This window comes from Rhipicephalus sanguineus, chromosome 1 (genome assembly GCF_013339695.2).
Source record: "Rhipicephalus sanguineus isolate Rsan-2018 chromosome 1, BIME_Rsan_1.4, whole genome shotgun sequence".
NCBI classification, from domain to species: Eukaryota; Metazoa; Arthropoda; class Arachnida; order Ixodida; family Ixodidae; genus Rhipicephalus; species Rhipicephalus sanguineus.
The window spans coordinates 224,772,839-224,800,545 of NC_051176.1; the positions used below are offsets into that span (position 1 = coordinate 224,772,839).

At 45.9% G+C, this 27,707-nt stretch overlaps 1 protein-coding gene across 2 annotated transcripts in view; it reads right to left on the minus strand.

Annotated features, from left to right (window-relative positions):
- The window catches only part of LOC119373293 (DNA-binding protein D-ETS-3), a 175,747-nt gene that overhangs the window by 4,533 nt on the left and 143,507 nt on the right, over window positions 1–27,707 (minus strand). For both annotated transcript variants that reach the window (XM_037643321.2, XM_049419823.1), the window contains exons 6-7: window positions 7,328–7,408; window positions 913–960 (exon numbers count right to left, since the gene is read on the minus strand). In XM_037643321.2, coding sequence (XP_037499249.1) covers window positions 913–960; window positions 7,328–7,408 — 129 coding nt within the window. The remainder of the gene's footprint in view (window positions 1–912; window positions 961–7,327; window positions 7,409–27,707) is intronic.

A 27,707-nucleotide genomic window follows, 5' to 3' on the forward strand; every position in this document is an offset into this window, starting at 1 on the left:
AACGGTTCGTTAGGAAGTGCGCCACGAAGTTTTAATGATGAAACACAGCGGCGCTTGTCATTGTTACTCTTTCAATGCACTTATGTTTTGCGCACTTATCCAATGACTGGTTTTAGGTCTTACGAACTAACATCTAGAGTTACGGCAGGCGCTTGACAGACCAAATATGCAGAATCAACGCGTTTCGCGACTGGGAGTGACGTTCAGTTTTAAAATCAGCTTTTCGCCACTGGGCTTTCTGTCTGACATAATAGCCGGGTGATTTTTTCCCCGTAGCTTCCGGCGTGCTTGGTTTTCGTGGTTCTGGCCTTGATTGAGCATCGCAATTCAACAATGAATATGCAAAATTAGCTGTGATTTAGAGGTAAGGAGGTTGTGTCAAAATGTTCCTTGATCTAAATGTTGAAATACAGAATTGCGAACGAGGTTCAGACAAAAAAGTTACTCAACGAAACGTGATTAGCAGTTAAATATGTCTACGTCGCCCAGGAACTCCTTTTCGATCTAGCAGAATTCTTGTTTGAGCTAGTTGGTACTGGCTCATAACTGAGGATACTTTTGGCGCAAATCGAACGAGGACACGTGACACAAAAGAACAGGACGGGCGCCAATCGGCGCCCGTCCTGTTCTTTTGTGTCACGTGTCCTCGTTCGATTTGCGCCAAAAGTATCCCCAGTTATGATCCTTTTCGAATACCACGTTCGCTATGTTCACAGCTTTTTAATGCATGTAACAAAAAACGCCATTATGTTAAAGCTTTTCCGTGTTGCGTCGAGGCGCAACACAGAGACAAGATTGTATGTGTATCATGACAAAGAATCTGGCAAGCAAACAAATTGAAAGAATGCACACTAGCTTTTATATACAAGACCAGGAAACGCGGTCATGGTGCAAAGAATAGTGCTAGCTCACCTGAACTGGCGAGCCTGCTACTTGTGGGTCCAAAAACCTGGTACGGATCTGTAAGAACATATTTTAGAATTATTCACACATACGTCCGCTGTTTGACATACGCTTTATATTGCAAAGTTAGAAGTGGTACGCTATTCTAAAAAGAAACAACGAAAGCAGGGCTCTTCTGTGGGGTTTATGTTACATGCCTCGTCATGCATGAAATCAAACAGGCCACTATGTAAAAACTGATAACCGAAGCTTTCATTTCAATAGAATGCACCCAACCTGGATTGAGAAGCATATTTCAAATGCACTAAGCCCTTTTCTTCTTCTTCTCTTTGTGTTGGGCTCGCAGAGTTAAGCGACATTTCATGTAAGTCCCTTCAGTATTGAAATTCACCGGGCTTGGTTTTTACCGGTGCAACTTCTTTATTCCTAACCTATTTTCTTTACATGTACCGACAGTCATATAGGCCTGCATATGCGTTCTACCTGTAGTCGGCTAATTTTTTGTCTCGTTCATGTCTTTTTATTTTTGTAGCCTTTCCCAATACATTTGAAATACGCTTTATAAGTCGAGCAACCGAGACGTGTAATGATGGATTGACTCAGCTAGGTTATTTCGTTTGGCGAAAGGCTGTACCCGAATTCAGAGATATTCGTTTCAATATTTCTTTTTAAATGCAGTTACTCATAGCGTGTGGTTTCTCTTCATTTCTGTCCCATAAAAAATAATAAAAACTGAGAAGTTGGGCTGGAGGCACGGAAGCACGATAGCCCACAAAAGTACGCTGAACCGGCACGTGCGCGCCCTTATCTACGTATATTAAAACATGTAATAAATTTAGAAAGAAAGAACATTACGCGCATGCATAGTGTGCGCGCGAGCCTTGACAGCGGCGCGTCTCCCAACTTAGAAGGAATTCGTTCGCGTGCTCTTTGTCGTCTCTTTCCATCTTTCCGCGCACGTCCGACAAGCACGTCGAGGCCGCCTTCCTTAGCTTTCCGATACCATTTCTTTTTAAATCCCGATGATACAAGCCATTTTGACTGGCGCGGTTGTCATTCGTAATGCGGCTCTCGTGTAGACAGGAGTAGGTCAAAAAAGAGACGAAAGGAAAACATATATAGCTCGATAGTCAAACATAAAGCGCCGCCAGTCTCCATAGCTATAGAAAACAAGCACTAAAGCGAAATTGCCGCGAATACGGCCCACACGACTGGAAAAAGAGAAAAGTAAAAGGATCGGCATAAACGAAACAGCGAGCGAGAAATATATAAAAAAAGGAAGCCTTAAGCGACGAGCAGCAGCGACAAAGCGCGAGTGCTCTGGGGCGCGCGCAGCGGAACGGAGGCCACGCCGCGGCTGGCGAACACAAAGGACGACACAGATTCATCATTCTGCTTTGGACTGTCGCAGAACGCGAAATCGAATAATGAGAGTCCTTTGACCCTTCTCCCAATATTTAGCGTGTGTGTGCGTGCGCGAGGGCGGCTTTTCGGCGTCGCCTTGGACGCGGTGCGGCGCAGTTCGCGGCTCCTTCAACTCGGCCGCTCCGGCATCCAATGCATCTCGCTTCGTCATTCGGGCATGCGTGCTGCGGCGTCTACTTTTCATGCATATTCCATCTCTATTTATCAGTATCTGTTTTCTTAAAGGTCGCATAAGATGACTACAGGCAGATCAACTTTGAAGTGATCGAAAAATGTAAAAAAAAAAAATGCGAGCCTATTGAGGGCCGCTAGATTAGCGCATTCGCTGCTCTATATATGTGTAGTGCAGCGGGTTGGGCTGAAATAACGTTTACACAAAGATTAACATTATCGAATAACATGGGTTCGGTTCTTCTTTTCTTCCGAAAGAGAAAAGTTTTGATAAATAATTTCTTCCACTATTGGACATTACAACCCACTGAAAACTTACGTACACGTCACTATATAGCACTGTTGCATAAAGGTTCCTTCGTGACTGGCAGGGCCAGCGATAGTGAAACAAAATTGCACTCGAACGGGTCCTTACTTCTGTCACTCTTTCAGTGCCAATGAAGAAGTAATAATAATACTCGTAATGGTAATAAAACCCAGCGTAACGTAAAATGCACGTGAAATAAATGGGGATCGAGTCCTCATAAACGAGGAGTGGTCAGGAGCCTCGCTTGCATAAGCTCATCCACGTTGATGCGGATTAGATCAAAGGAAAATGAGGAAGAGCCATGCTAATCAGATGCTTAAAGAGGTGACGGCGCTCGTCGGCTTTGACGCCGTCCCGTTACTTCCTTCCTTTAAAAGCGCGTCCTCTGTCGAGCGTGATAAGAAGCGAGGGCGCGATAGCGCCTTGTTCAGTCGCCAACGCGTCGCGAGCGCCCACGGTATAGACGCGGGCCGAGTGCCACTCCCCGTTGTGTCAACGTGGGAGCAGCACGAGGTGGCAGTCGCGAGCAGCCGCCCGCGAGCAGGCTGTACTTTCTCCGTAGAAGATGCCGCTGTGTGTCTTTTGCCGCACGATTCTGAGCAGTAAAACGTCCGAGACCTCCAGCGCAGGGAGCAAAACGTTTTCCGACAGGGAAAAAAAAAAAAAAAATGCGGTGGAGGGTACGGCGACGAGACTGGCCGAAACAAAACTAAATGAAATGTTCGCACTTCGACAAAGTCGTCCCCTACATGTAATCAAGGCTTGTTCTCTGCCTAAAGCTTCTAGAGCACCCCCCCCCCCCCTTCCTTTCTTTTCTCGCTCTACGGCTCGAGCGCTGCTTCCTGCCCACATATACGCCTCACGCGCGCTCTCCTAACTCAATCCCCTCCCCGCCTACATTTTTTTCTTTCTCGCAGCTCTATCAGACCTCGCTTCCCTCGCGTATTCTGGCGCCTCAGTCGTTGGCGGCTGTAGGCCTTCTGGCGGCGCTGTTGCCACTGCGCAAGCAAACTCGTTTCAAAACTGCTCCCCCTCCTCCGGCGTGCGGCCAAAGTTCTTCGCAAACCCCGCTGGTTTCTCCCCGGGCTTTTCCCTTGTCGCGCCCCGCTCGTCTAACGCCTCGGCGGTCGTCCTCTTTTGTTTTTGTTTCGCTCGACTCTAGTTGTTCGCTGTCGAGCGGGAGAGCTGTCTGCTGCGCTCCTCGGGGACTGCCAATATCGAGCGTGATTGGTCAATTTTGAAGCGCAGGCGCGTCGGGCGCTCCGCGTGTGTGGATGTGTGCTTGCGGCGCATTGCCAGGGTGCGACGCCGACGCCCTCTATTTAACTTCCGGAGGAGCCTCGCTAAAGCGGCGCAGCGCACGAACCGTCGCTCACCTTCGGTCGCCGCACGTCCTGAGCGTTGCCGCAGCTGAAGGCCGAAAAAATGAGGGAGCCGAGGATGAGAGCAGAGTGAAGCGCGCCCGCCGCCCAGGGCTCCGAGGAAAGAGCGGCGCCAGAAGTGGCTTTCCACCGGCGTCCTCTACTTCACAAATATGTACCGCCATGCGCGTTTGCTTTGTTCGCCCTGTAAATTTGTGTGTTTATTGCGCTGCAGGCCTTCCGAACATTTTGTTAAGCGTTGCCATTGCACCTATTTGTGCCCTCTGGGGAAACTCTGTCGTTGCTGAAAAGTAGCCGAGCGATTTTAATTTTGTTTGCATCTTTTTTATTTATGTATCTGAAAATTATTATTTTTAACATGTATTTTTGGTTGCCCTGCAAAAACACTGCGTGTGCCAAGTACTTAGCACTTATTCTGACTCTTACATGACTACGTGAAAAAACTTTTTGTTAAGTTCCTCACAATGCACTTGGTTTTGGAAACGAAGAAATTACCATTAGATAATTATGAGCCTTCAAAGTTCGAAACACTTAAAAGCGAAAGAGGGCGATTGAAAAGAACATGCTAACTGATGAATGAGGAAGTATGCCACTTTAACAACAAATCTAAACCGTAACAAACGAGCGTATACATCGATCACAAGGTGTACAGGCTTCAAGAAAAAGCGATGTGGAGGTGCGAATGTGTGTAATTAGGGTTTGGGGGGGGGGGGTATATTCAAAAGCCTAAATGCCAGGAAATGCTTTATGTCGTACATGACGTTTCAATATCAGTTGGCACGGAGCCGATAAAAAAAATCTTAAGAAAACAGGTATATAAGTAGCTGCAATCTTCAATTTGCTCCCACATGTTTCAGTCCGTCAGAATGCGTACAATCTAGACACAACTATCGTATCTCGGTCATAAAAGAGATAAATCATGAATGTTCTTACGAAGCAAAGGTATTGATGCAAAAGCTTTCTTATTAGGTTCATGTCATGCGAGCTATTATTAAGCACTACCATGTTAAGCACCGTGGAATTGCCAGAGACTCGACGGTACTTAACAACGTTTGCGGACCTTTATTACATTCAAATTGTATTAGAAGAGAGAACAGAAGCTGTTTTTGTAAAAAAAAAAACGGTAATCCGCTTCTTGGGATGAATAAGCCTGCATGTTTGCTTTTGATTGATTTACGCACGAACTTTTCCGTGCGCGTGTGTCCGTGTCAAGTGTAACTTGCTCTCATCATGTCTTAGCCCTCTTTTTTCCTTCCCCAGTGCTCGGCAGCCACTCAGTCTCAGCTATAGCTAACATCCCTGAATTTCCCTCGTGAGTTCTCTCTTTCTCTGTCTCTCACTGAACATTTTCTCTTACGTTGATGAATTCTTCCATTTTTCCATCCAGATGTTTTCACCACTGTTCACCCGTTGAAATGACTTGGGAAATAAATGTAAAAATTGGTGAAGGCATAGACCTTTTCTTTGACGATCACTATACTCAAGTGCGCCTGACTATTGTTTGGTTAAAAGTTTTATGAATTGACGCAAGTGCCATGTGGAGAATCATCTGCAACAGTTATGGACACTGTTCTTAGACAGGCGGCAGTCTTCTCCTTGCCGGACCTTCTTACACGAAAGCCACCTTATTTTTATGAGCCATCCCTGTAGTAAAGAATTAGCCACGACAGACGAGGCTTAGCACGCGTGATAACCTAACTAGACGAATAGCCAAAAAATAATCACGCAGAGGCTCAGGTGAGAGATCAAAAGGAAGGAAAAAAAAGAGGGCCAACATCGGCCTCCTACGAGGCGACGAGAACGAACGAGAAAAAAAAAAATGCAGAAGCAGGGCAGCGCCGAGAGCAATCTCATCCGAGGATGATGCCGGAGAGAGGAGCAGATTGTCGCGCAGCACGCGCTGCTATCGCGTGGGTCGTCCTTGGCGAGCGTCGACCGCCGGAGCGGCTCGAGGCGAGGAGGGCGCGCAGTCAATTTCCGGAGCGTGCCTGAGCGCCGCGAAAAGCGCATCATGCCCGAGGCAAACACGTCTCCGGAGCCGCCGTTCACTGCGACGCACGCGAGAGCCCCGGCACCGAAACGCCGACGAGCGCGGGCGGCGAAGACACGCCGCGGTGGACGCTGCGCCATTGATCCTGTTACGCGATCCTATCTGCCACCCCGGCAGAGTAGCGCTCGCACGAAAGCCGAGATTATTAGTCCGAACATAGTTCATGCCAACGAACGGCCCGTTTAACGCGCGCCGTTTTGGGCCGTGTCGTTCACTGTCTCTCAGTTCAGTCAGTGATCGCTTTTCGTGCTCATCATATGCCGTTGTGTAAGAGCGCCACAAGACGTTTTGTTTTTGCACAGCGTTCTTATAGAAGCGTCGCTTTGGGGTAAAAGAGGGGCGTAAGGTTCGATCTAAAGCTTCAATTAAAAAACTAAGGCAACTTGGAATGGAGAGAGCAATAGAGTGCTAGTAAACCTGTAGGTGTGCTTTGCCGCATTATGATAACAACTGCGGAAAAGCACGCTTCGAAGGGCGTTAAAATTGGAAACTCCATAACTTTGAAATTACGCTCGAACGTCTGAATTGACTCAGCAAAATTTATCGCAACACCCATATAGCGACCCGATGTAAACCGAACAAAAGCGAGACATTTACGGCTCAAGAGGGGACTTAAATATGTTGCTCGAAGGCAGAATTTATGCATGCCTCTAATTTTAATTGGGATTGTTCTTTTATTGTAGCTTGGTTTTAGACGCACTTTGTCTGGACATAAATGACACAGCGTTACCATGGACATCAGATGCAAACAAAACAAAATGATTTGACTAAACATATATGTTACGATGCAGTATCTTGGCACATTTGAGTGCGTCCAGTTGGTGTCAAATGTTACGGGCTACAGGGATCTGAGAAAGCACTGATTTTCTGAACATTTTGTGACCGTAGCTGGTAGAACAGTACAGCATTGTGTTATTCACATTCACTATCACAAACTGGGAATCAGAACATCAGTAGGAACCCAATCTTTGGAAACGCTTCGCATTTTTCTATTTCGTTTTTTTTTTTCAGCTTCCCCACTCCGTAAGAATTTAATCTCCTGTTGTGCGTTCGAACACGGGCATAACGCAATAACGGCGATGTACTCACCTTGCATGTTGCGCAGATGATTGTGGGTATGAGCGTCAAGAGCATTCTTTGGCATAGCTGGCAGGGCGTTGTGTGGGTAACCTATGGGGAACAGAAAACAAAATACTGAACACATGTGGATCGCTGGGTGCCTGTCTTCTTGTATGGTTTTAGTCTGGCTCTATAAGTTAGATGTTCACTAATACTTTTTCTGCGTCTTTTTTTTTTCTGTTGTTGGACGTTTAGGGGTGCACAGTAGCAGATGTGACTGTGTTTCGGAACCGAAAATTGGCTTCAATCTCTTGAAATCTATGTGTCTGTGCGCCCATGTGCAAAAATCAAGTATTGCGTAAGTTCGGCATCGCTTAATCTATCAAGTAATGAACTAGCATACCTAGAGATAATGACATAGGTGTTGAATAGCGCCAGCTGGTTTTTACATTGATATGGATTGAAATGAAATAACTCTCATATAATGTTTTACATGCCGAAACTATTATTTTTGTTTGATTTTTATAGTATATGCATCTGTCCGTCTTTAATAAAATCAGCCTAAAGTCGGCGCTCATATACGTCGTTAGATTTGTCTTTGTCATGTTTTTTTAGGGCTAGTCGCTTCAGTTTCATTCATCCGACTGACGTGCGTTTCAAAAGCTTGAAACGCTGAAAAAAAAAAAACGATTCTGTTATTATCATACTGGGGAGTTTGAGACCATTATGTAAACGTTATTCAAGCACTCGCGCCCGTCATGTAAACGTTTTCTTTTTTTTTTTGTCTGATAAATCAAATTAGCTCAAAATATATAAAAAAAAACTACCGTGATAGAGCGCAGTTAAACCAATTTTATCGAGCGATAGCTCGGTTTCGCTTGTTTTGGGAAAGGACGAGACCATTGGTTTGCAGATATTTAACTTTATTAAATGTCTTAGTTTAGGCAGACAGCCGCTTTTGTAGCAGCAACTGCCCCATCTACAATTGCACCACAAGACAACACACATACACTGCTTGGTGCTCTCGGCGCGAACGTGCAGTGAACTTGGGTGCAGCCAGCGCTTCTTACGGTGGCGGCATGAAAGCCTGACCTAGAGCCGCTGTTCGTTTTCGCGAACGCGGCGCACAGGCGTTTCGATGAAGCTCTTTGGCCGGCGTTACGACGACACCCGAGGTGTATGGATCAAAGTACGGGATCAACACACGGATACGCTAGAAAAACGTCGGCGCGAGCTCATAATCAAGAACTTTTGCGCCATCTCGCGAGCGATGTGTAAAGACTTTTCTGCTGCTCTGACGCAGCTCAGAGACGCTGGCATGACCTTGGCTGAGCTTGAAGGTCAGATTCACGGAACGAGGCGTTCTCTGGCTTTGTACATGGAGGAGTTGAGCTAACGGTCTAGTATTTGAAAGCGTTAATTTGGCGAAGGGACTGTGTAGAGCGCACGGCGCTATGTGCATGCGGCTCTTGATAACAATGGAGACAGCAAGTTAGCTTTATCGCGCCAGAAGGGTCACACAGTATTTGAAGCCTCGAGTAGCTGGTAGTTGACTAGAGATTACACCGGCTACTAGCGTACGAAGCCCGTCAGATGTTTGTTTGTTTGTGGGGTGTTTTAACCACGCGATGTTTTAAACCCTTCGTGCGTCAGCTCGACCCGTACGTCTCATTTTTCTTTCTGCTGAAAAATTTTTCTGCCACATCACCTGTCGCAACCCCTGCAACGCTGAGTGGCTGCTATCTTAGCTAAGTCTGTGTACGCTCGAGAAAACTTGTTTTACCGCAGTTTCGGAAGGTGGCAGTGGTGCCACAATGCCGTTGAAATGTGTTCTATTTTTTGCTGAAACTTCTGAATTTTCCTCTCGTTCATATAAAAAAAGAACTGTTATTCGAAATGACAGGTAATTTGTTCCTTTCCTGGTTTTCTAGAGAGGCGATTCTAGCTCCCAGTCATCATACGTTTTTGTAGACTTGTGCAGTAACTCATCTGATAAATGCATCGAAACACAATTCTTTGCGAAATTGCCACTCTCTCTTCGCTAAGCCTAACTGTAACAGTGCATGGGAATAATTTTCTTGATATCATATACCTTTTGAAAAGTGCGCAGATATTCAGGGACAACATCAGTACTCGACAATTTCGACAGCGGAAGGAGGGACAACCAAATCGACCAAAAATGGTTTATGCATGCGGTGAAGCAAGCTTTACAGGAACAGACCACCGCCCTACGAAGGCTTGTAAGGCGAATGTGTAGGTGCTGTTGAGCTGCTGGAAATGAGGTGCGCATAACGTCCGTCTGCACATTTTGAGAAGTGCTCCTCTGCGCCACTTGTTTCAGCCGTTTCATTCTAAATACCCGGTGACGTGATCGCATGGTGGTGCCTTCATGAGACAGTGGGACATATGTGTCCCACTTTTTTTCCAGCAAAGTACTGATGAAATTTGTTTTATACTATTTATTTGTGGTTTATATGTATATACCACAGCCTGTTTTTATAAGATCATGTCAAAAATATAGGCAAACCTACAAAGGGCTTAAGGTTACAGTGCAATAGTAAAAATAGTAAGCTGCCGACATCTGCCGTCAGCAAACCGGCCTATAAATTACTTCACTTATTATTACTATTATTTCAAGTGTTCGGTGATCTTGCTACTATTCGTGAACCTTACACTGCTGTTCATAAACTTAACTTGCGTTCCTCATACCGCCCCTTTCATTAAAGAGCGTGATGTGATCCTGTTTCTAGAATAAATTGGAAAAAAGAAGTCATGGGGCCCTTAACAGCCAACTACAAAACTTGGTTTCACTTGCTTCACCCCTGCCCTTAGCTTCTTTTCCCCCTCCCACATTTTTTTTTTATTTTGATGAGTGGTAATTTGTTGCATTTGCTTCGTATGTCTGACTCTTTTTTAATGTCTTCGCATACACACGGTGTTCCAGTTATTATTCTATGCAAGACGCTAACTTTTAACGCACAATATATTAATGCTGCTAGAGGGACAAACATAATAAACTTTGATTACAACCGGAAATTAGCTTAGGAGCCTAACAATTTTATTTATATAAATCGCATAGAGAGAGAGAGAGAGAGACAAACATTTTAATGAAGCTGGAGATGTTTGCCTGGCTGTACGCCCGACTTGCTACTCCAGGTGCTGGGTGACGATTATGATATATACAGTGATAACCACATAACACATACAGTCACACAAGTTTACAAAGTTTCGTTCAGGCTCGTGGCCCGCAAGAAAGTCAACAGCGCTTTCGTGGCACGTAGCGCACAGGTGCTGCTTTGCCATGGGCCCAGAACATGTCGCAACTCTAAGCACGATCCCCGTTGAAGGTGCAAGGCCGCCTTCAGAGGCTGTCTCTCTGATGCGTATCGCTTGCATTCACAAAGAACATGATGTAGATCTTCTTGGAGGTTACATTGGACGCACATTGGTGAGTCCGACAGCTTATCTTGCTCCTGAAGTAGTTGGTGTATGCGACGTTTAGTCTGATATATAGAGCAAGTTACACATTGTGTAAGTTAACTAAAACTCTTTAGATCGACAAGTGTATTAATAAATTGGGCTCTTTATTGGCGCCGCATCTACCAAGAATACAGCGCGATATGAGGAAGTGGCACTGCAGGCGTGCTGCTTCCATATTCACTGCATACCTTCCTCTTTTCGCGCTGCACTTTGTGTAGTCAACCGCGAACAGCCTCAACGATAGTCAATCTTCTGCGATTCGAAGGAAGCCCTGCAATCTTTGCTGCGGCACGGACCATACGAGCAGTTGGTCTTCAAGGTTAGATATCTCCTCCATACTTCGTTAGGGAAAGGATACCACGTGACATTTCAGTGGCTGCCAAGTCAGTGCGGCTTGATAGGCAATGAACACGCCGACAATGCTGCTCGATCAGCTCTTCAAGGTGACAGGCTCGAGACAATACCCCTGCCAAGGACCGATGCTGCTAGCCAACTTCGGGCAGCCGCACAAGAAATGACTTCCTCCAGTTGTAATACAGCAAGCAGACTGCACAACCACCGCCGCCACTGCCCGACCACTTTACGTCTTCAGACACCTACGGGACTACGCCAAAATGATGCCACTCTGCTTTGCCGTTTATGGCTAAGAGTGGCTTTCACAAAGTCATTCTCCTTTCGAATCGAAATGGCTGACAACCCGTTTTGTGACAACTGTGGTAGCGAGGAGACATTACAGCACATCATCTGCGACTGTCTCGCTACAATGCGCAGATAAATATGACTCGCAGTCGCTCTTGCTCGTATAGATCCCTGACCGATGACGGCAGAAACCATACTGGAATGTCGTCCTGAGAGGTAATCGCTAGTGAAGGCGACGAAGGCAGTGCTCAACTTCTTGAAGGCATCAGACTTGCACAGGCGGTTATAGACTAAGGACGTTAGCATGACTGTGAAATGTGTGTGACTTTTTGTGCGCGCGTTCTCTCCTTCTCTCTCTCTCTTTACATCTCCCCCATCCCTTCCCCCAGTGTAGGGTAGCATACCGATCCTTCTAGACTGGTTAACATCCCTGCCTTTCCTTTCTCTCCTATTCCTTCCTTCCTTACGACTAGCATCTTTATACAGAGCAATGCACATTCTACCTGAAGGCATGTGCGGCAGCATGTGCTTTAATAACAAAGCATGTTTATAACCCGTGTTTTTGTCATCTTAGATGAGCACAAGCGAATGCAGCTCAAAAAGTTCTGAAACTTGAAGTAGTTGGAGTTGTCCCTAAATCCGCCATATCACCAGGAAAAAAAAATTCGAATGCGCAATGCGCTAGTGGAATGCTGCCGACCCGTTAAATTTCCCGAAAGTTTAGTGAAAAAACTAAAGTGCAAGTGGAGCCCGTGCCGGCAAGCCAGATAAAACTGAGGAGCAGCTTTCGTGAGAAATCGACAAAAAAAAAAATAAAGTGGTTAGTGGAATACCATGGCGAAATAAAGCAAGACAGCTTGCTACTATTATTGCGCCGTGAACGTCGAATTACACAGAGACGAATCGTCGGGAGATGGTGTGCCCCACGGGCAGTCGTCCTCGAAACACTTTCTTCGCTTTCCGACAAGATCGCTAACAAAGACTGCGATCGGAGCCATCCTTCAGATGGAACCACAAAGGCGCGGTGAAGCGCGAACGCTAGAAATAAGGACTGCGGGAACAAGAGGCAGGGAAGGGAAGACGTCGGCCTGCAGGATCCAGAATGCGAGCGCTGGCCCGAACGAGGGACGGCTATCGCGCGGGCCACTTCTGGTGGTCCGCCTGAGTGGACACGCGCGATCCCTTTTTGGAGTGCTCTCGAGCGCGTTATCTCGTCTTGGGGACAGCAGACGTTTCGGGTGTTCGGATGCGCGCGGGCGCGCCGTCTCCCTGCTCCGGTCACCCATAATCGAAACCGAGCGACGGAGAACAAAACTGCGTGGCGAGCTCTTATCCACAGCGCGGCAGCGCGGACCCTGCTGCTCGCGTGCGCTCGCTTGTCGGTTGTCATCGGTCGACTAACCGAGGCAGCGCTGCGATGGAATGAGAACTTGGTTGAGGATATAGCAGTGCCTCTAATAGCAGAGATCAGAACAAGGCAACTGAGTGGTGGGCAGCTGAAGAAGGAAAGCAGGCAGCGGTTTCTACAGACGCTATTCCAAACAGACATGAGATGTAAACGGGAAAGTAAAAAGAGTGCACTTTAGTTAGATGAGAGATGTTTCTTTGCTCAGTTCAGGAAAAATAGATGTCAGATAGAATGCCATAGGAAAAGAGCGTTCATGTGACAACTGTCAACATACCGAGCGTTGTTTTCGTTCTTGCTGGAATAGTCCTCTTCGTACTTCATTTGTCCATGACTGTACAATGCGTTCGGCATGTGCAGAGCGTGCTTTCGGGTTGACTTGTGTAGAAGTTCTTTTATTAACGTTGCGAGAAGTCTTTCTTGCTGTTCCGTGATACGACGCTTTGTTCCCGCCTAAAAAAATGTTTAATAAAGACGTGTGCTACAGAAGGAGACTTCCTAAACGAGATTATGGATATTCGCGATGCTATTTTTCCCCGTACGTGGCAACCAGTTGGTTAGCTGTAGTGCTTCCCGTCGCATCACACAATCCTTTGCTTGCATTTCCAATAAAATATAAATAACTTTAGCATCGGTTTGTTTTCTTGACACTTCGTAACTTGTTTGTGTACTGTAATCTTCTGTTTATACTGTTCAAACTGAAGTATCATTGTGTTACTTAGTTTTGTTGCGTTTCATTCTTGTAACCTTGCGTTGCCGTTATGGGAAAGATATTTACCTTTGTGCATGTCTACCACATGGTGCATCAAAGTGAAGACTGCTGCTTTCTAGACATGCGTAGCTGCATCTGTTTTATTTTGGTGAAAGCCTTCAAACCTTGATGAATATACACTTGGTGACGAAAAACGACACAAAAGTTTCCCTTATGTAACGAGTTCAGCGCCTCAAAACTACGTAACGTCTTCGACGTTTAATCGCCTGCATGACCTGAAGGAAAAGCTGGGTCACGAAGAAACGCGTTGGCGTAAGGAGAACGGCTCAAAACGAAGTCATCACAGGTGTGGCTAGATTGTGGTTGGTCATGCGTTACCGAAATTAGTTTTCGCGTCTCAAAGTGGTTTTGGCATCTCTGCAATAAAACCCGTCAGACTGCGCGGAATTAGCTGCCCTGATGTCCTTGAAGGGTTATATGATGCACCATAAACGTCAGCAGCGGTCGTCCTGCTGATTCGTATTTTTCTTTTGTGCATTGTCTCCGTGCGCTGCTTCACACGTGAAAATGAACATAAGTCACATTTGTCCGTGTGTGTAGTGCACATGAATAGTAGTGTAAAAGATTCCACAAAGAAATGTCTGCGAGTATGTCGGACGGATCGGTCAGCTGTACAAACGACGATATTTGACAGCATGATTATATGTGCGATCATGGCCCGACGTGCGCTTGGCTGCGCATTGCCGAGATTGTGGGCGCTATACCGAGTTTTGAGCCATGCTGTCGTTAACAGCAAATGAGACCGACGCACGGGTGAAATTGTAGAGGCAGCATGATAAGTATCGAGACTTCTCCGCGCACCACACGAATGGCTATCAAGTGAAAATAAAAGCAATCAAACCTTCATCATCTTGCAAATACGCTACAAGGACTAAGGTTGAAAGGGCGCGACTGCCATTGATTTCTTTCTCGCTCTCTTCCTCCCTAAACGCAATCGATTTGGCTTCCAGTTTGTAACTTCTTTTTAGATTCGTGGTCTCAACGTATAGGCGACGTTGATAAAAGGGCTGTGGTGAGTCGCTATGTAGCAAACATGGCCTAAAAGCGCAGCCAGCGCAATGGCAATACATCGGCCATTCCCGGCGTCAGTACAATTCAGGATCCATACGGAGCCGTACCGCGATTCTCCTATACAAACGTCTGCCATATTCACATTTGATCCTAAAATGCAATAATTACCTGTATGCCTAATGGTACAGGTAAATTCGCCTTTACTCGTCCGAAGAACACTGCAAGTTAGGTGTGAAAAAAAAACATAGCTTGCGGCAAATCCGTGAACATGACGCGAAAGAAAGACGGCGTGAAATCGCTGCATCCTCTTTTCTTCTTCGCGTATTTCAAACTCCGTGCTTTATTGCACTGCAGTAACACCATACGGCCGAATTCATCCCAAAATTACAGCGAAAACCATAACGGCGACAGGGATACATTTATCTCTAAACTGCACTGAAGAGAGTGAAGCAAAGCGGCCGACGACGCAACAAGAAAATGTAATTCGCTAACTTCTTCACTTTAGCATCATGTTGCTGTTCCATATTGGTTCCCCAGTCTTGCTTATTCAAAAAAAAAAAAAAAAAAAAGAGAGAGAGAACTGTATAACGTCCTTAGCGCGCTACTTCTCGTGAGAAGTTTGCTGAATATGAAACATAACCCCTCGCTTTGTGCCATTGATTTCCTGCCTTGTGTACTGAAGAGTTGAGTAGAACGCATTATTACAAGTTAACGGTGTGTGTATATATAGTTACTCAGCTTAAATTTGCGTTACTATGCATGCCATCCCACCACAATACGCGTTGGTGCCACACTATAGCAAAATACCCTTCTCACTAAAGGTGTATTACCTAAGCGCTTTCATTAAAAACGGAAGCGCTACATGTAACCAGCCTTGTCTATACATATCAAGCAGTATCTGGTGGAGATGTATGGCTATATTAGGATAGCTGCACGGAGTGTCGAGCGTAGAGAACGGGGGGACTTGCTTCCGGTTGCGCCACTTCGCTCGTGAATGCAAGAGAGAATTCAACGCCTAACCGCTTGTAACAGACGTTGAGAATGATACGAATAGAAGCACTCAGGTGCTGCAAATTTAGTAAAAATTCATTAGAGATCAGATAGTCAGTATAAACTCGCACTTGAGCGCCGGCTATACTAAAACAAAAGCGGAAGTGAGCGGAGTTAGGAAAGTACGATGCACACGCCGATGGATTGAAACTATCTCGAAAGTAACAAAAATCGCGCCCGAACACTGAAAACGCGATCTTTTCAAACTTTAGAGAAGGCTGTGATGTAAGATTAACCAATGAATAGCTCTATGCTTGACATGCAGTTTTCATGTCTTGTGATCATAAAGCGGACCGGTTAAAAGCACGTGAAAAAGATGCGCTCTTTTTGTTCGCCTCCATATTTATTATTTGAATCCCGCATGCACGTTCACTTTTACAGCCGAAGTATCGCTGTCGTAAAGCAACACCTCACCGGACTAGACTAAACCGGGTTAAAATGTTTCACACTAAGATAATACGAAGCATATTTTTTTAACCCGTTCTGTAGCATTGACCGTTGATGTGCTTGACGCGCTGACGAACAATGTTGGGCAACGCAGTTTGCAAAAAAGTTTGTTCAGACTGCATTTGTTACAACAGGCAGCTCACCGTATTCAAAGGGCCTCTTGTGAAGTTTCATCTGCCCTTACAGTTATTATAATAAATGCATCTGCGGCAGCTAATGGGTGCCAACTAAAATACTAAAATTGTTTCATCTCCAAGAAATCCCGCACCGCGAAGATATTCTATTATTTAATTACCAATATGACTGAATGCCCTTTTAGTTCCAATGATGCGCAGGATTCATCGTAAACACAGCGCAAAAACGTATAGACGAAAACACACAAGAAGGTAAGCACAAGAGCAAAAGCTGTCCTTGTCCTTACCTTCTCGTGTGTTTTTGTCTATATTATTGCTCTGTATTTACGACGAATACATACCAACTTGCCCAGCTTACCTCACGTCTGCGCAGGAGCCAGGACTCCGTTTTCGTTGCCAATCAAGCAATGATCATTTTTAGGGCACTTGTATGCCGGAAATCAGCTTTGTTGTTTCCGGTATGACACACAACGTTAATACATAGACTGTAACACCGAGAAAACAACCTCAAACAAGCATCTTGCCATCTTCGATGGAATGACCAACAGAGCCCATATTCGGAACGCTTTTCTGATGTACTACATGGGCGTAATCCACGTTGACCAACGTTCAGACGCCAACCACCTATTGCAGCCATCAGCCTGAGCGACACGGCGATGTATTTTTTTTTCGGAGGCAGTTATTTGTCAGACGTTTTATTGCAATAGCAATTATATGGACAGTCTCGGCTGGAAAATGTCCGTCCCCGTCGCCGTCATTCACCGTATATGTATAAGTATGTATATATATAGAAAGGCCACAAAGAAAAATAATTAAGAAACTCTTTCCGACGCGCGGAATCGAACGGGCGACCTCTCGCTTTGCAGCCCGCCGCGTTAGACGCTAGGCCACGACAGCACCGTCTCTCAGCCTGCTAACGGCGAGCTATTTATATAGACCTTTTCACAGACGGCTCCCTGGGCGCCGCCATAATCCTCTCTGGGCTGCGCTAAATAGGCATTACCCCCCAAAAATGCACTGTGGAGGCTGTGACCTCGGCCTTTGTACACCCGCGCGCAGCCCAACATGGCGGCGTTTTCCCTCTCCTGTGAAAAGGTCTATACACCATGTAATTCAGCATGCTTTCTTAGTGGCCACATAGATGGCGCGACGTGCGCGCGTGTTGCGCGCTTTAAAGATCGTCGCCCCGCCCCTGCGAACGCCGTTGCTGTTCGCTCTACAGGGCGTCGTCGCTTTCGCGCGCTTATCTCAAGGAAAGAAGGGGCGGCCGGTGGGGTGCTTCGCTTCGCTCGCTGCAGCGGCCGCATTTGCGAAAGGAGCGCGCTGTTCAAACAGAAATAAGTAACAACTGTCACAATTAGTTCACGCTCGTCCTATGTGCGTTCTTTTCGTGCGTCCTTTGGGCTCGAGCGATGCGCTGACAATTTCGAGCTGCTTTCCGTTCTTTTGTGAATATAGGCCCTGTTTCCTGCCACCGTGCTTCTCGCAAAGCTGGCGATTGAGGTTAGAGCAATATTGAAATGTCATACGTAAAACAGAAATCCAAAGACACTTGTAATTAATGTCGCAGATGAATGCGTGACGATGTTTTGGTTTGCATTCATAGACGCTTGCTTCGTATTTGCCAGGGCACTTATATTGCACCTGAGAAGTAACGTGGGTGGTAGCAGATAGCGGGCGTTGCTGCACGTTTCTTGTACCGTAAAGGAGAAACAGGCGGTCCTAGTGCACTACGGCACCTTCGCCTTTTACACTCAACAATAAACACGAATACAGCCATGAACAGCTATTGTTCTTACTTTGGTCATGAGAAACCTTACAGTTTGAACGCCTAGCGTCCCAGTGCAGACCGCACAGAATTCGTACCATATATATGTATAAATTTCCAAATGAAGTGTGGGAACAAGTTTCCTACTCACTGTACGTGTTAGTTCACCTCGCCCACAGCGTTTTTCATGCTGAAACTATACTAAACGCTAGCAAGGATACAGAGCACAACGAAGTGGGGAACACGAGCAGCAACCACCGTTTCCCTGAGGAAGACAAGGTTGGCGCGTCTGCTCTGGTGGACTCCCAATATTATGGGTACCAGGCCACTGCGGAATATATTTAAATGAGATGGCGGACACATTAGCCACAATATCTTTAAGGGGACCCATTATACCAATTATACCCGATACTGCTTACGCGACAGCAATAAGATTTCGAAATGCGTGTCTGCTTAATGAAATAGGCAAATTTTCATGGGATCAATTCAGCGACTTCGCACATCTAAGATTTGGCTGGAATAAGCAGTGGTGTGTATCACGGCAAGTAGAAGTTACTTTCACCAGACTACGCTGCAGAATTCCGAAGTTGCATTATTACTTACACAAAGCTGGACTCAGCGCGTCTCCGTTATGTCAGTTTTGCGGTGAAATAGAGACAATAGAGCATTTCTTTTTATTCTGTCACCGGTATTCTAATCAGCAAAAAAGATGCCTCGTCGCTCCCCTTCAGAAGTTAGGATTACAAATCAATGTTCCGCAAATGTTATCATTTGGTGGCATTACATTAGGTTATAGCCACAGGGAGGTCCACTCTGCAGTGTTTGATTACATACAGGAAACCAAAAGATTACCATGCTAGTTTATATCGGCTTATTTTCAGTACTAATTCCAACCGTTGTTACATCCGTCAAACATCACACCTGATAGACTGTGTGCTCTGCAGAATTTTCAAGTATTAGCTATGTTTTTTTAAAATCTATTTTAGTCAAAAATTACAACGTTTATCTTTAGCCTCAAGTATTTACCTCAAAATCCTGCCGCCCGGTTCTTGGCCCATCCCCCTTTGTGGGTAAGCGCCACTAGTAAGAGGTCATCATTATCATCATCATCATATAGAGTCGGAACCAGAGGCGACAAAACAAAACATATAGAGCCTGTCTTGCTTTGTTGCATCGTGGTCCTGCGTCTTGTTTTCTTCGCGTTGAAACAATATTCATCCCCAATTTTTATACCAGCTTACGTCCAGGTCATGCACATATGAAAGACATTAAAATAAATTGGGCGTTCTTGACATTTTCTGAATTGGGGCCGTCAGTATAAATGTTCATCATATTGAAATCGTTCAAGCGTTTCAGCGTTTTGTTTAACACGGCCTATTTTTTTAGCTGAAATTCATACCACGCTCCAAAAGAAAACTATTAACCATGGTAACGTTGCAAACAGTCTAAGCAAAACAGGAAAACGTCTGAGCCTTCCGGTTTGTAATATTTCGTATTGGCTCTCCGCAGTGATGTTACTTATTAAAACAACAGCTTCGAAACCCCTAATGCTGCATTTTACTGGAAGATTCCTGCGCGGAGACACGGGAGACGCGGACCGTTGGTAAATTTACCGCGGCCGCTTCAATAGCTTTGCGCGACTACTAGCAAGCCGCAGCATGGAGCGTAGTCGAAAGGGGCGCCATTTTCGTGAAGCTTTTTACCTTTGCCTCCGCGACATTTTTATTCGCTACTGAGTTTCACGAGGGGTAAATTTAGCCATGGGTTTAAATGTTTCATTCATGGAGGCCCTTGAGTGTACTTGAAGATAGCTACCGACATTCTAGGCGTACGTGGTTTGTGCTCATGCTTATAAACCATGAAGTGGTATTGTCCTTCCGTAACTGTGTTGTAAGGGAAGAGTAGTATCGATGATTATGTTCTTACATGGTTGCGAGCAGTGACACGATAAACACGACGCTGACGTTTTTCGTCTACACTTCTTTGTTTCTGTTTTCCTGTACTCTGTCTAACCATGAATTCGAACGAAGTTGCCCAACCCTATGCTCTTGGGGATGTCTTTACTGTGCGGTAATTTATTGCCCATCTACTATTCCTTTAGTAGACAAAACACGCAGAAATGGCAAATACCAGGACCTACGACGCAGTGAGAGCATTTCAGTTTGTATTGACAGAACGTTTTGTCCATAGAAGAGGCTCGTAATTGGCGGAACCCTTGGCTATCGCGATTTCCGCTTACACAAGCGTTATTAAATGCGTAAGCATTTCTGTGCCGACTCCACGAGAAAACTATCCGTTTCTCTGTATGCCCATCTATTACGTAGGACGACCATCGCCATAAAGAAAGAAATGAATCAAACAGAAGAAATTTTCTTGCCGCAGCTGGGTGTGAACCTGGGCCTCCACGCTCCGAAGGCGTGAGTCTTAATTACTGTGCTGCACACCAACGCTTGCAAAATCTGAATATATCTTAACCATAGCGAGAGAGAGAGAGAGAGAGAGAAATAAAGGGTAAGCGAAAAGCAGGGAGGCTAAGCGGAAATTGAATGTCAAGTATGCTAGCTTATGTTTGCATAGGCTAGCCTACATTGGGGAAGGCGTAAGGGGAGGCAGAGAGGTAAGAAAGAAAAGAATGAGGGAGAGTTAAAACAATAAAGAAAAAAAGGATACGCACGGTTTTCTGCATACCCTCCTTCATCGCCTGGACCCGTCCCTTCAATTTCCATCTAGACTATCCCGATACGAAACGACCGTTTTTTGCCGCCTGTATCATGGAGTCTCATTCACAAACAGGTTCTAGACCATATGAATGTGGTCACAAATGTGACCACATTGTGAATTCACAAACGTAAACGAGGACACGTTGAATTTCGTGGAAGCGGGATAAACGCTCTTTGAAAGACTTGCTGTTAAAGTCGACACGGAGGATTGTGCACATCAGGGAAATTCCAGCTTCGAGAAAATGTGATGCAAAACGCGCGTATCGGTGGTCGCAGGAAGCGCGTGTCATCGGGCCGTTCGAGACGCTGACGAGTATAAAAGATGAAAGATGCCAAGTCGATGCCGCCTGGAAACGAGGACACAACGTACAATAAAACTCTACGTATCACATAGACAACTCGCGAAGGAGATTCAGCGTGGATTTATTGTTATTATGATTATTATTACGCCTGATTTTAGCTCTTTGAAACCTGTTAGTGATTGTGATTGTTCATGTGATGCTTCGCTCTGCCATAGCTGCAGTGACGTAGTCGCGGTGTTTCCATAAATACATATAATAGCCAGGCTACGCGAAATGGGAAATAGAAAAAAGAACCACCAAGCAAAAACCTTCGTCGGCGATACTCGACACGGGGAAAAAAAGAAAGAAAAAAACCTGAAAGCTACTTCATCGATGCGCGTAAGCACACGGGGCGCGTAAGCGGCGTGGGAGCGTGCGGCGCACACGCGAGACGGGAAAGACGATCGCGTTTCGCGCAGCACCCGACACCAGCCGGAAACGCTGCCAGGAGAAGGAAGTGCGTGAGCGCGATCTAGTCGTGACGTCACGTAGCTCCATTAAGGGAGCGATCGTTGTAAGGACGAGAGGGCACCTTTTGGATATGGCCGGAGTAATCAGGCTTCATTAATGGAGCAAAGAGGCAAAATAGAAAGAAATGTAGGTTCAAGGTGGGTGCGCGTGACGGGCCACACGGGCATCGAGCGATCGCACATGCCGGCGTGGACCGCTGCGCGCACGCAGCAAATGGGAAAAACGAGACGCCACGTTGGATGTGCGTCGACTGATACTCGTATAGAGAAGTAGCTGCATATAGAACGCTCGCGTCGGGAACGTCAGTCGGCGTAGCAACGCTGGGTATAGGAAAAAAAAAAATCGAATGGGAATAAATACAGCGTGTCTTCATGACAGAGATCGGAAAATGTGGTAGCATTTTGGCGCACTTTACCGCAGGTTTACAGACGTGGCAGTTTCAGATAAACGAAGTGTAGGCTGGGCTAGTATGCCATCCATTTCTGATGAGCGTCGGCTTCTTTCACCGTGTTCCTCACCGCGTGTTAACGCTAATATGACGTTGAGGACATCGTCAGTAATGCGCTTCTACTAACGTCGAGAGCGGGATTTAGAGCTCTGAAAGAGAGAGAGAAAGAGAAAACATAACTTTATTTTCGAACGATTTCATGTCCCAGCTCTCCAGTGGCGGTGGCACCACATCATCATCGTTGCAAAGCGCCCTGGACGTACTCCGCCTGCCTTTCTTATTCTTCGCCTTCCGTGAATTCTTCGACATCATCCACGTCTTTGATGCACTTGCTTTATTCAACGCTGCGCGCCAGATGATTTCCTGTCTAGAAGGCTACCCGTCTCAATGTGAAATAGTGTTCTTGACAGGAAAGTGATGGGGATATAGAGCAATCACTGAAACTATATATACACGCAATATTGATTGCAGTTGTGATTGTGGGTCAAAATAAACAGCAAAAGAGATGAAAAAAAAAATGAGCGTTGTTGTTTTTTTTTATCCACGCAACATGTGACCGTTGCCTGAGCAGGACACAAGAACACTACTGTCAAGGCTACGTCTCAAACGCATCCATAACACGTCCCATGGCCTTCATAATCATCACCATACATCCTATTCGTGTCAACTATACATAACGAAGATTGGGACGTTAAAGCCCAGATATTATTATTATTATTATTATTATTATTATTATTATTATTATTATTATTATTATTATTATTATTATTATTATTATTATTATTATTATTATTATTATTATTATTATTATTATTACACAGAACGAAGAAAACTTCCTAGCGATTTCCACTTACGACTGTGTTGCATCAGGCAAATCCATCCTATATGCCTCGCTAGCGAAGACAGCTCGTCGAAAGCAAACAGCTCTTACGAACAATTCGACCCCTATAGTCTCATCGCACCATTTGAATACGCAAAAACAGAAGGAGACGCTGTTTGAAGGTAGACGAACAGCTGCACTCGTCTACCTTTGAACTTTGTCTGCTTCAGCGCTCGCCTACCTTCAAATGCAGCACCAACTATGTAACCCAACGACTCACGCTTCTACATAACACCCTCTCATCCACTGGCGTCCGTCATTATGTTTTTTCTATGCTTGGCGTAATTCGAAGGTTGTGGATTCGTATCCCACCGACGGAAAGGATGATTCTTAGTCCACTTTAATTCATTTCAATTTACGTTATGATTACTACACTACATTTGAGGACAGCAATTAGTGGCCCCTGTGCTTTCCCTGGCCTAATTATCTGTTAGATTCATTTGGTTGTCTCTGACAAAGAAACGAGCCCTTCGAAAAAATTCCCCTTCTTTGGAACTCATTCTGTTACTGTTAGAGGTCATCTGCTGTGCACATTGCGTGACCTGCACCGCACCAATCCTTTCTCTTAATTTCAATCAGAATATCAGTTGGATTAGCTTGCTATATGATCTCTGTATACTGCCGTCTTCCTGTACGCTTTATTTTCCTTCCAGCGCTGGTTGCGCGGTCTTTATTTAGTTTGTCCTCAAGTTTCTCACTTAAAGTTCATCCCCTATAGGTTAGTACTGGTGGAATGCCCTGGCTAGGTGCTTGCTCTCTTTTCTTTTGAAGGATATGACCTGACAATTTCTTGACTTGGCAGGGCCGGCCGTGTGGATTCCAACTCTTTATTAATTTTCCGTGCGACTACTTGGCATGGATGACTCGACTGCTGCAGAGCATCAGTGCTCACAAGCTTTTCTGCATAGGGTCAAGTTTCCGCCAAATAATCCCACTGACTGAGAATTTGTTGCATTTTCGCGCTGAACAGTGTCCAGTGATGCGTATGTATATAAATGACGCCGAGTTCATGTTACCTTTGATCAAATACGAAGTCGCCCCCGGTTTGAGCTGGAAAAGCTCAGGGCTATCAACTTTTCGCTGTTCTCCAGTAGAGCTGATCAAAATTACGGTCAGTTGAAATAAGGAGACTTCTTCGGTTACACCTGCTTAGGCTTCGGAAACCCGCCGTGTTGTCTTAGCAGGTAAGGTGTCACGCTGCTATAAGCTCGAGGATGCTGGTTCGATTCCCGGTTGCGGCGGCCGCATTTAGATGGGGACGAAATGCGGGATTATCCGTGTACTCTGATTCAGGGGCACGTTAAAGAACCCCAGGTGGCTGAAATTAAGACGGAGTCGCCCACTACGGCGTGTCTCATAATCAGATGCTGACTTTGACGAGCAAAATCCCAGCAATTATTACATTATTATTAGGCTCCGAAATGTTGCGTTTCCCTGAGGCCCTATTTTGCCTGTGCCTGAAGCTGTGACCCCAGCGTTGCGGACCATCCGACGCCGAACGAGCGCCGAAGCTCGCAGAGAAAGCGGCCGCCCGCGCAGCAGTCACTGCGGTCTTTATCGGGCCGGTGGTGTGCTCCCCTCCAGCTGAGGACGATCGCGGTGGCCGCTGGCGACGTGGGCTGCCTCTTGCTCGGCACCCGGGACAAAGGAGAGCTAATGAGCCCCTTTCCCTCTCGCTCACCCCAGGAACCGATCCCCGATACGCTCCGAAGACTGGACGGGCGCCCGCGTTGGGGGATGCCTGTGCATCGCTGCGCCGCTCTCTTACTCGACTGCTGCTGCTGCTGCTGCTGCTGTCACTGCTGCCGAGCAGCGTAGCGTACGCGTGCGTCGCCCTTATCTCCCTTCGTGCAAGCACGGCCTGTTTCTCCTCCTCCTACTCGGCACGAGCGTCTCGTTGCCGCAGGTTGCGTATCGCTTTGCTCTTTTTTGTCTGCTTTTTTTTTTGTCGTCTTTCATTTCCCTTCCTATTTCTTTCATTGCGATGGGCGGACGACATCTGCAACGCTTGGTTTTAGCTTGGTCTTCGCTCGCATAGTTGACTACTGGATTTTAAAAGCCCACTAGTTAGTGCACTGAGTTATTATCTTTCCAAAAGGATGAAGCCACGAAGAGGACGTCTATCACTTAAAATCTGCAGGATTTTCTTGAACGTCAACGAGCTTAACGTAATACTTAAATGTGCGTGGAAAAAAAAGGGGGGTTTGATAAAGCGAAAATATTGTACGAAGGCCGAAGTGGTAACGCGCGCTTGCCAAATTGTTAGAAAGCGTTGAAGGAGGTGTGGTTCTTGTTTACTGCATAATAAGAAGAAAAAGGTAAGCAACAATTCGATAACAGTTGCGGACAGATGAGTTGTTACGGTGCTGCTGTCGGCATATGAAGTTTAAGAGGTGGTTCACCATGGATGAAGTGAATGCAATTATCTCCGAATTATCTCCAAGGTAGAGTAAGGGTTCGGCCGCAACGCTGAAAATTTTATTCCTAGTGCGAATTTACGATAAACTGCCTCGGACTCGCTTCCTTGAATAGTATGCACAGAAGTGATAAGAAAACGTTGTCTCTTATCTGACTTTATATTCTGTCAAACTTAATATCCTGCTTGCATGTGTAAACTTGAATGTCAGTGTAAGGTGCTGGGATGTGGACGGACTGTTGTGTCCAGGTGGCTCCTCGAAAAGGAATCCTCGGCACAAAAGGGTTCGTGCGCTTGAGCGGTGTGCGTCGGTGGTCATTGGTAATAATGAAATAGAAGGCGGCCTGCAAATTAGAGTTAATTATTTATACCGCGAAGCTCTGGAAAACCAGCATCGTATCAGAACGACACGATTGCTGTGTAACCAATTCTGAAAAATGCAACATGTTTGCGACGGTGGTAGGGATAATGATGAAGATGATATCTACTGATGGCGCAAGGACTAGGCGTACTTAAAAAGCGCCAAGAGAATGTTTCGCAAGAAACGACACAGGAAGGTTTCGCAACACAACCATATAAATGAAATTTTCAATTGTAATATGTGGCATGGATCTCAATAGCCTAAACTTTGTTGGCTGTAAGCCACAATGACGTAAGCATTTGGAGGTGTCCATGTCAACGTGTTTTATACAGCGATATGCGGGTTATAAGTAACAAGACACGCAAAGGGTATCCTTCTGGTACTTCCCTTGCGCTCAAGAGATTCTGGTTGTTAAAGGTAGAAGAGTTGGTTGGTTGGTTGTTCCTTGACAAACTGGCGCAACCCACGGCGGGGGATCGGCCATGAAACGGGCGGCACCTTATTTTAGAGATAAAATTATTTTATATTTCAGGTCACAGCTAAAGCTTCTTCGTCTTCTTCTTTGCGTACCAATTTTTAAAACATGTACTGCTTCAACGCGATAGTCTGCACAATATTAGTTAAATCAATGTTTTCTGTACACGTAAACGTTCTGACAATATGAATTAGAGCGATCCTTCAGTTCTAGTTTAAATATGATGTACTCAACGTACACAGCACTAGCGAGCGCTTCTTTTTTTTCGACGAGATATCAGTGAGAACACTTCAACAAAAGAACTGGTCGCGGCTTGCGAACAAAAAAAAAAAAAAAAGCACGACGTCTATGGCGTCGTTAATAAAAACTGCACATCGACAGCCATCGGGAGAAAAAAAAGTAAGGAGGAGACAGGGTGGAGTCCATAAAAGAAAGCGCACGAGGCGAGCAGACGCGGGGGCCAATAAAGCTGTAACGCAAAAGCAGGAGACACAAGTTTTACTGAACGTCTCTCTTGAAGGCGCCCACGCAAATACACAAAAGTCACACAGTGAAGACAGGGACGCGCGAAGAACAAAATGACAAGCGGCACAGAACGGAGTCGTCTTTATTAAAACGACTGCGGGGTCAAAGGAGCGATGCAAATGTTCGCCGAGCAGCAGTGCCGCTATGGGTCGGCGCGCGTCGCCGCTCACAATGCTTCTGCTGCTGGAGGCGGTGCATGGTGTTCGCGTCGAGTTCAGCGCTTCTAGCAGTGGCGTACGCGCGACAAGAACAGGCACGAACATATATACCCACAAAAATGATTCGTGTTGAAAAAGGAACTTCGAAAGCAAAGCACAGGCCGTGAAAAAGAACGATTCTCTTGCTCCGCCGAGTTGAAAGGCATTCGCACTTTGCTCGCGGTTAGTTTGCTTTATGCGATTATCTAGATATGACACTTATTAGATGCGGCCCCAAAAAACGGTCTATCTTTCTTTTCGCGCGCATTGAAAACAGGAGTGAAGAAAACGATATGTTTCCGTTCCTGATGTGGTTGTTTGCGAACGCGCAGGAGTGACTTATGTACGCGCTTGCTCCTGGGTCGTTAAGTTTCTCTGCATCGCTGCTGGTGCTGACAATGGTCCCGGTGTCAGCATGCTTCTCGAGTGCCGCCCTCGACAAAAGGCCGTTGATACGGCCTGAAACCCGAGTGCTCTGTGGGTTGCCCCTCTGGCAGCGCGATTGCGGTACGCGTTGTTTACGAACGGCGCTGTCAGAACGCCGCTGAGCTGTCGTGATGGACAGCATTCCACCGCTAGATATAGTCAGATATGCGTTTCTTGTATGACAAGCGAAAAAAAGAAAGAAAGAGTTTTAGTGTTTCGGCAGATAGCTAGCTTCTGATCATGCCGAATAATTTGAAATGGTACAAATGCTGTGAGCGCTTTTGCTTTTTGTGGATGTGGAAGCATACGGTTACGTTCCGCTTTCCATAGGTGTAACGAAAATCATTACAATTGTTTCGAAAAAGCAGTTCCTGTAGAAACAGGAATAGAAAGAGTATAGAGATGACTTTGGAGTAATGATTTCTGAAAGTTAAATCGCACGTT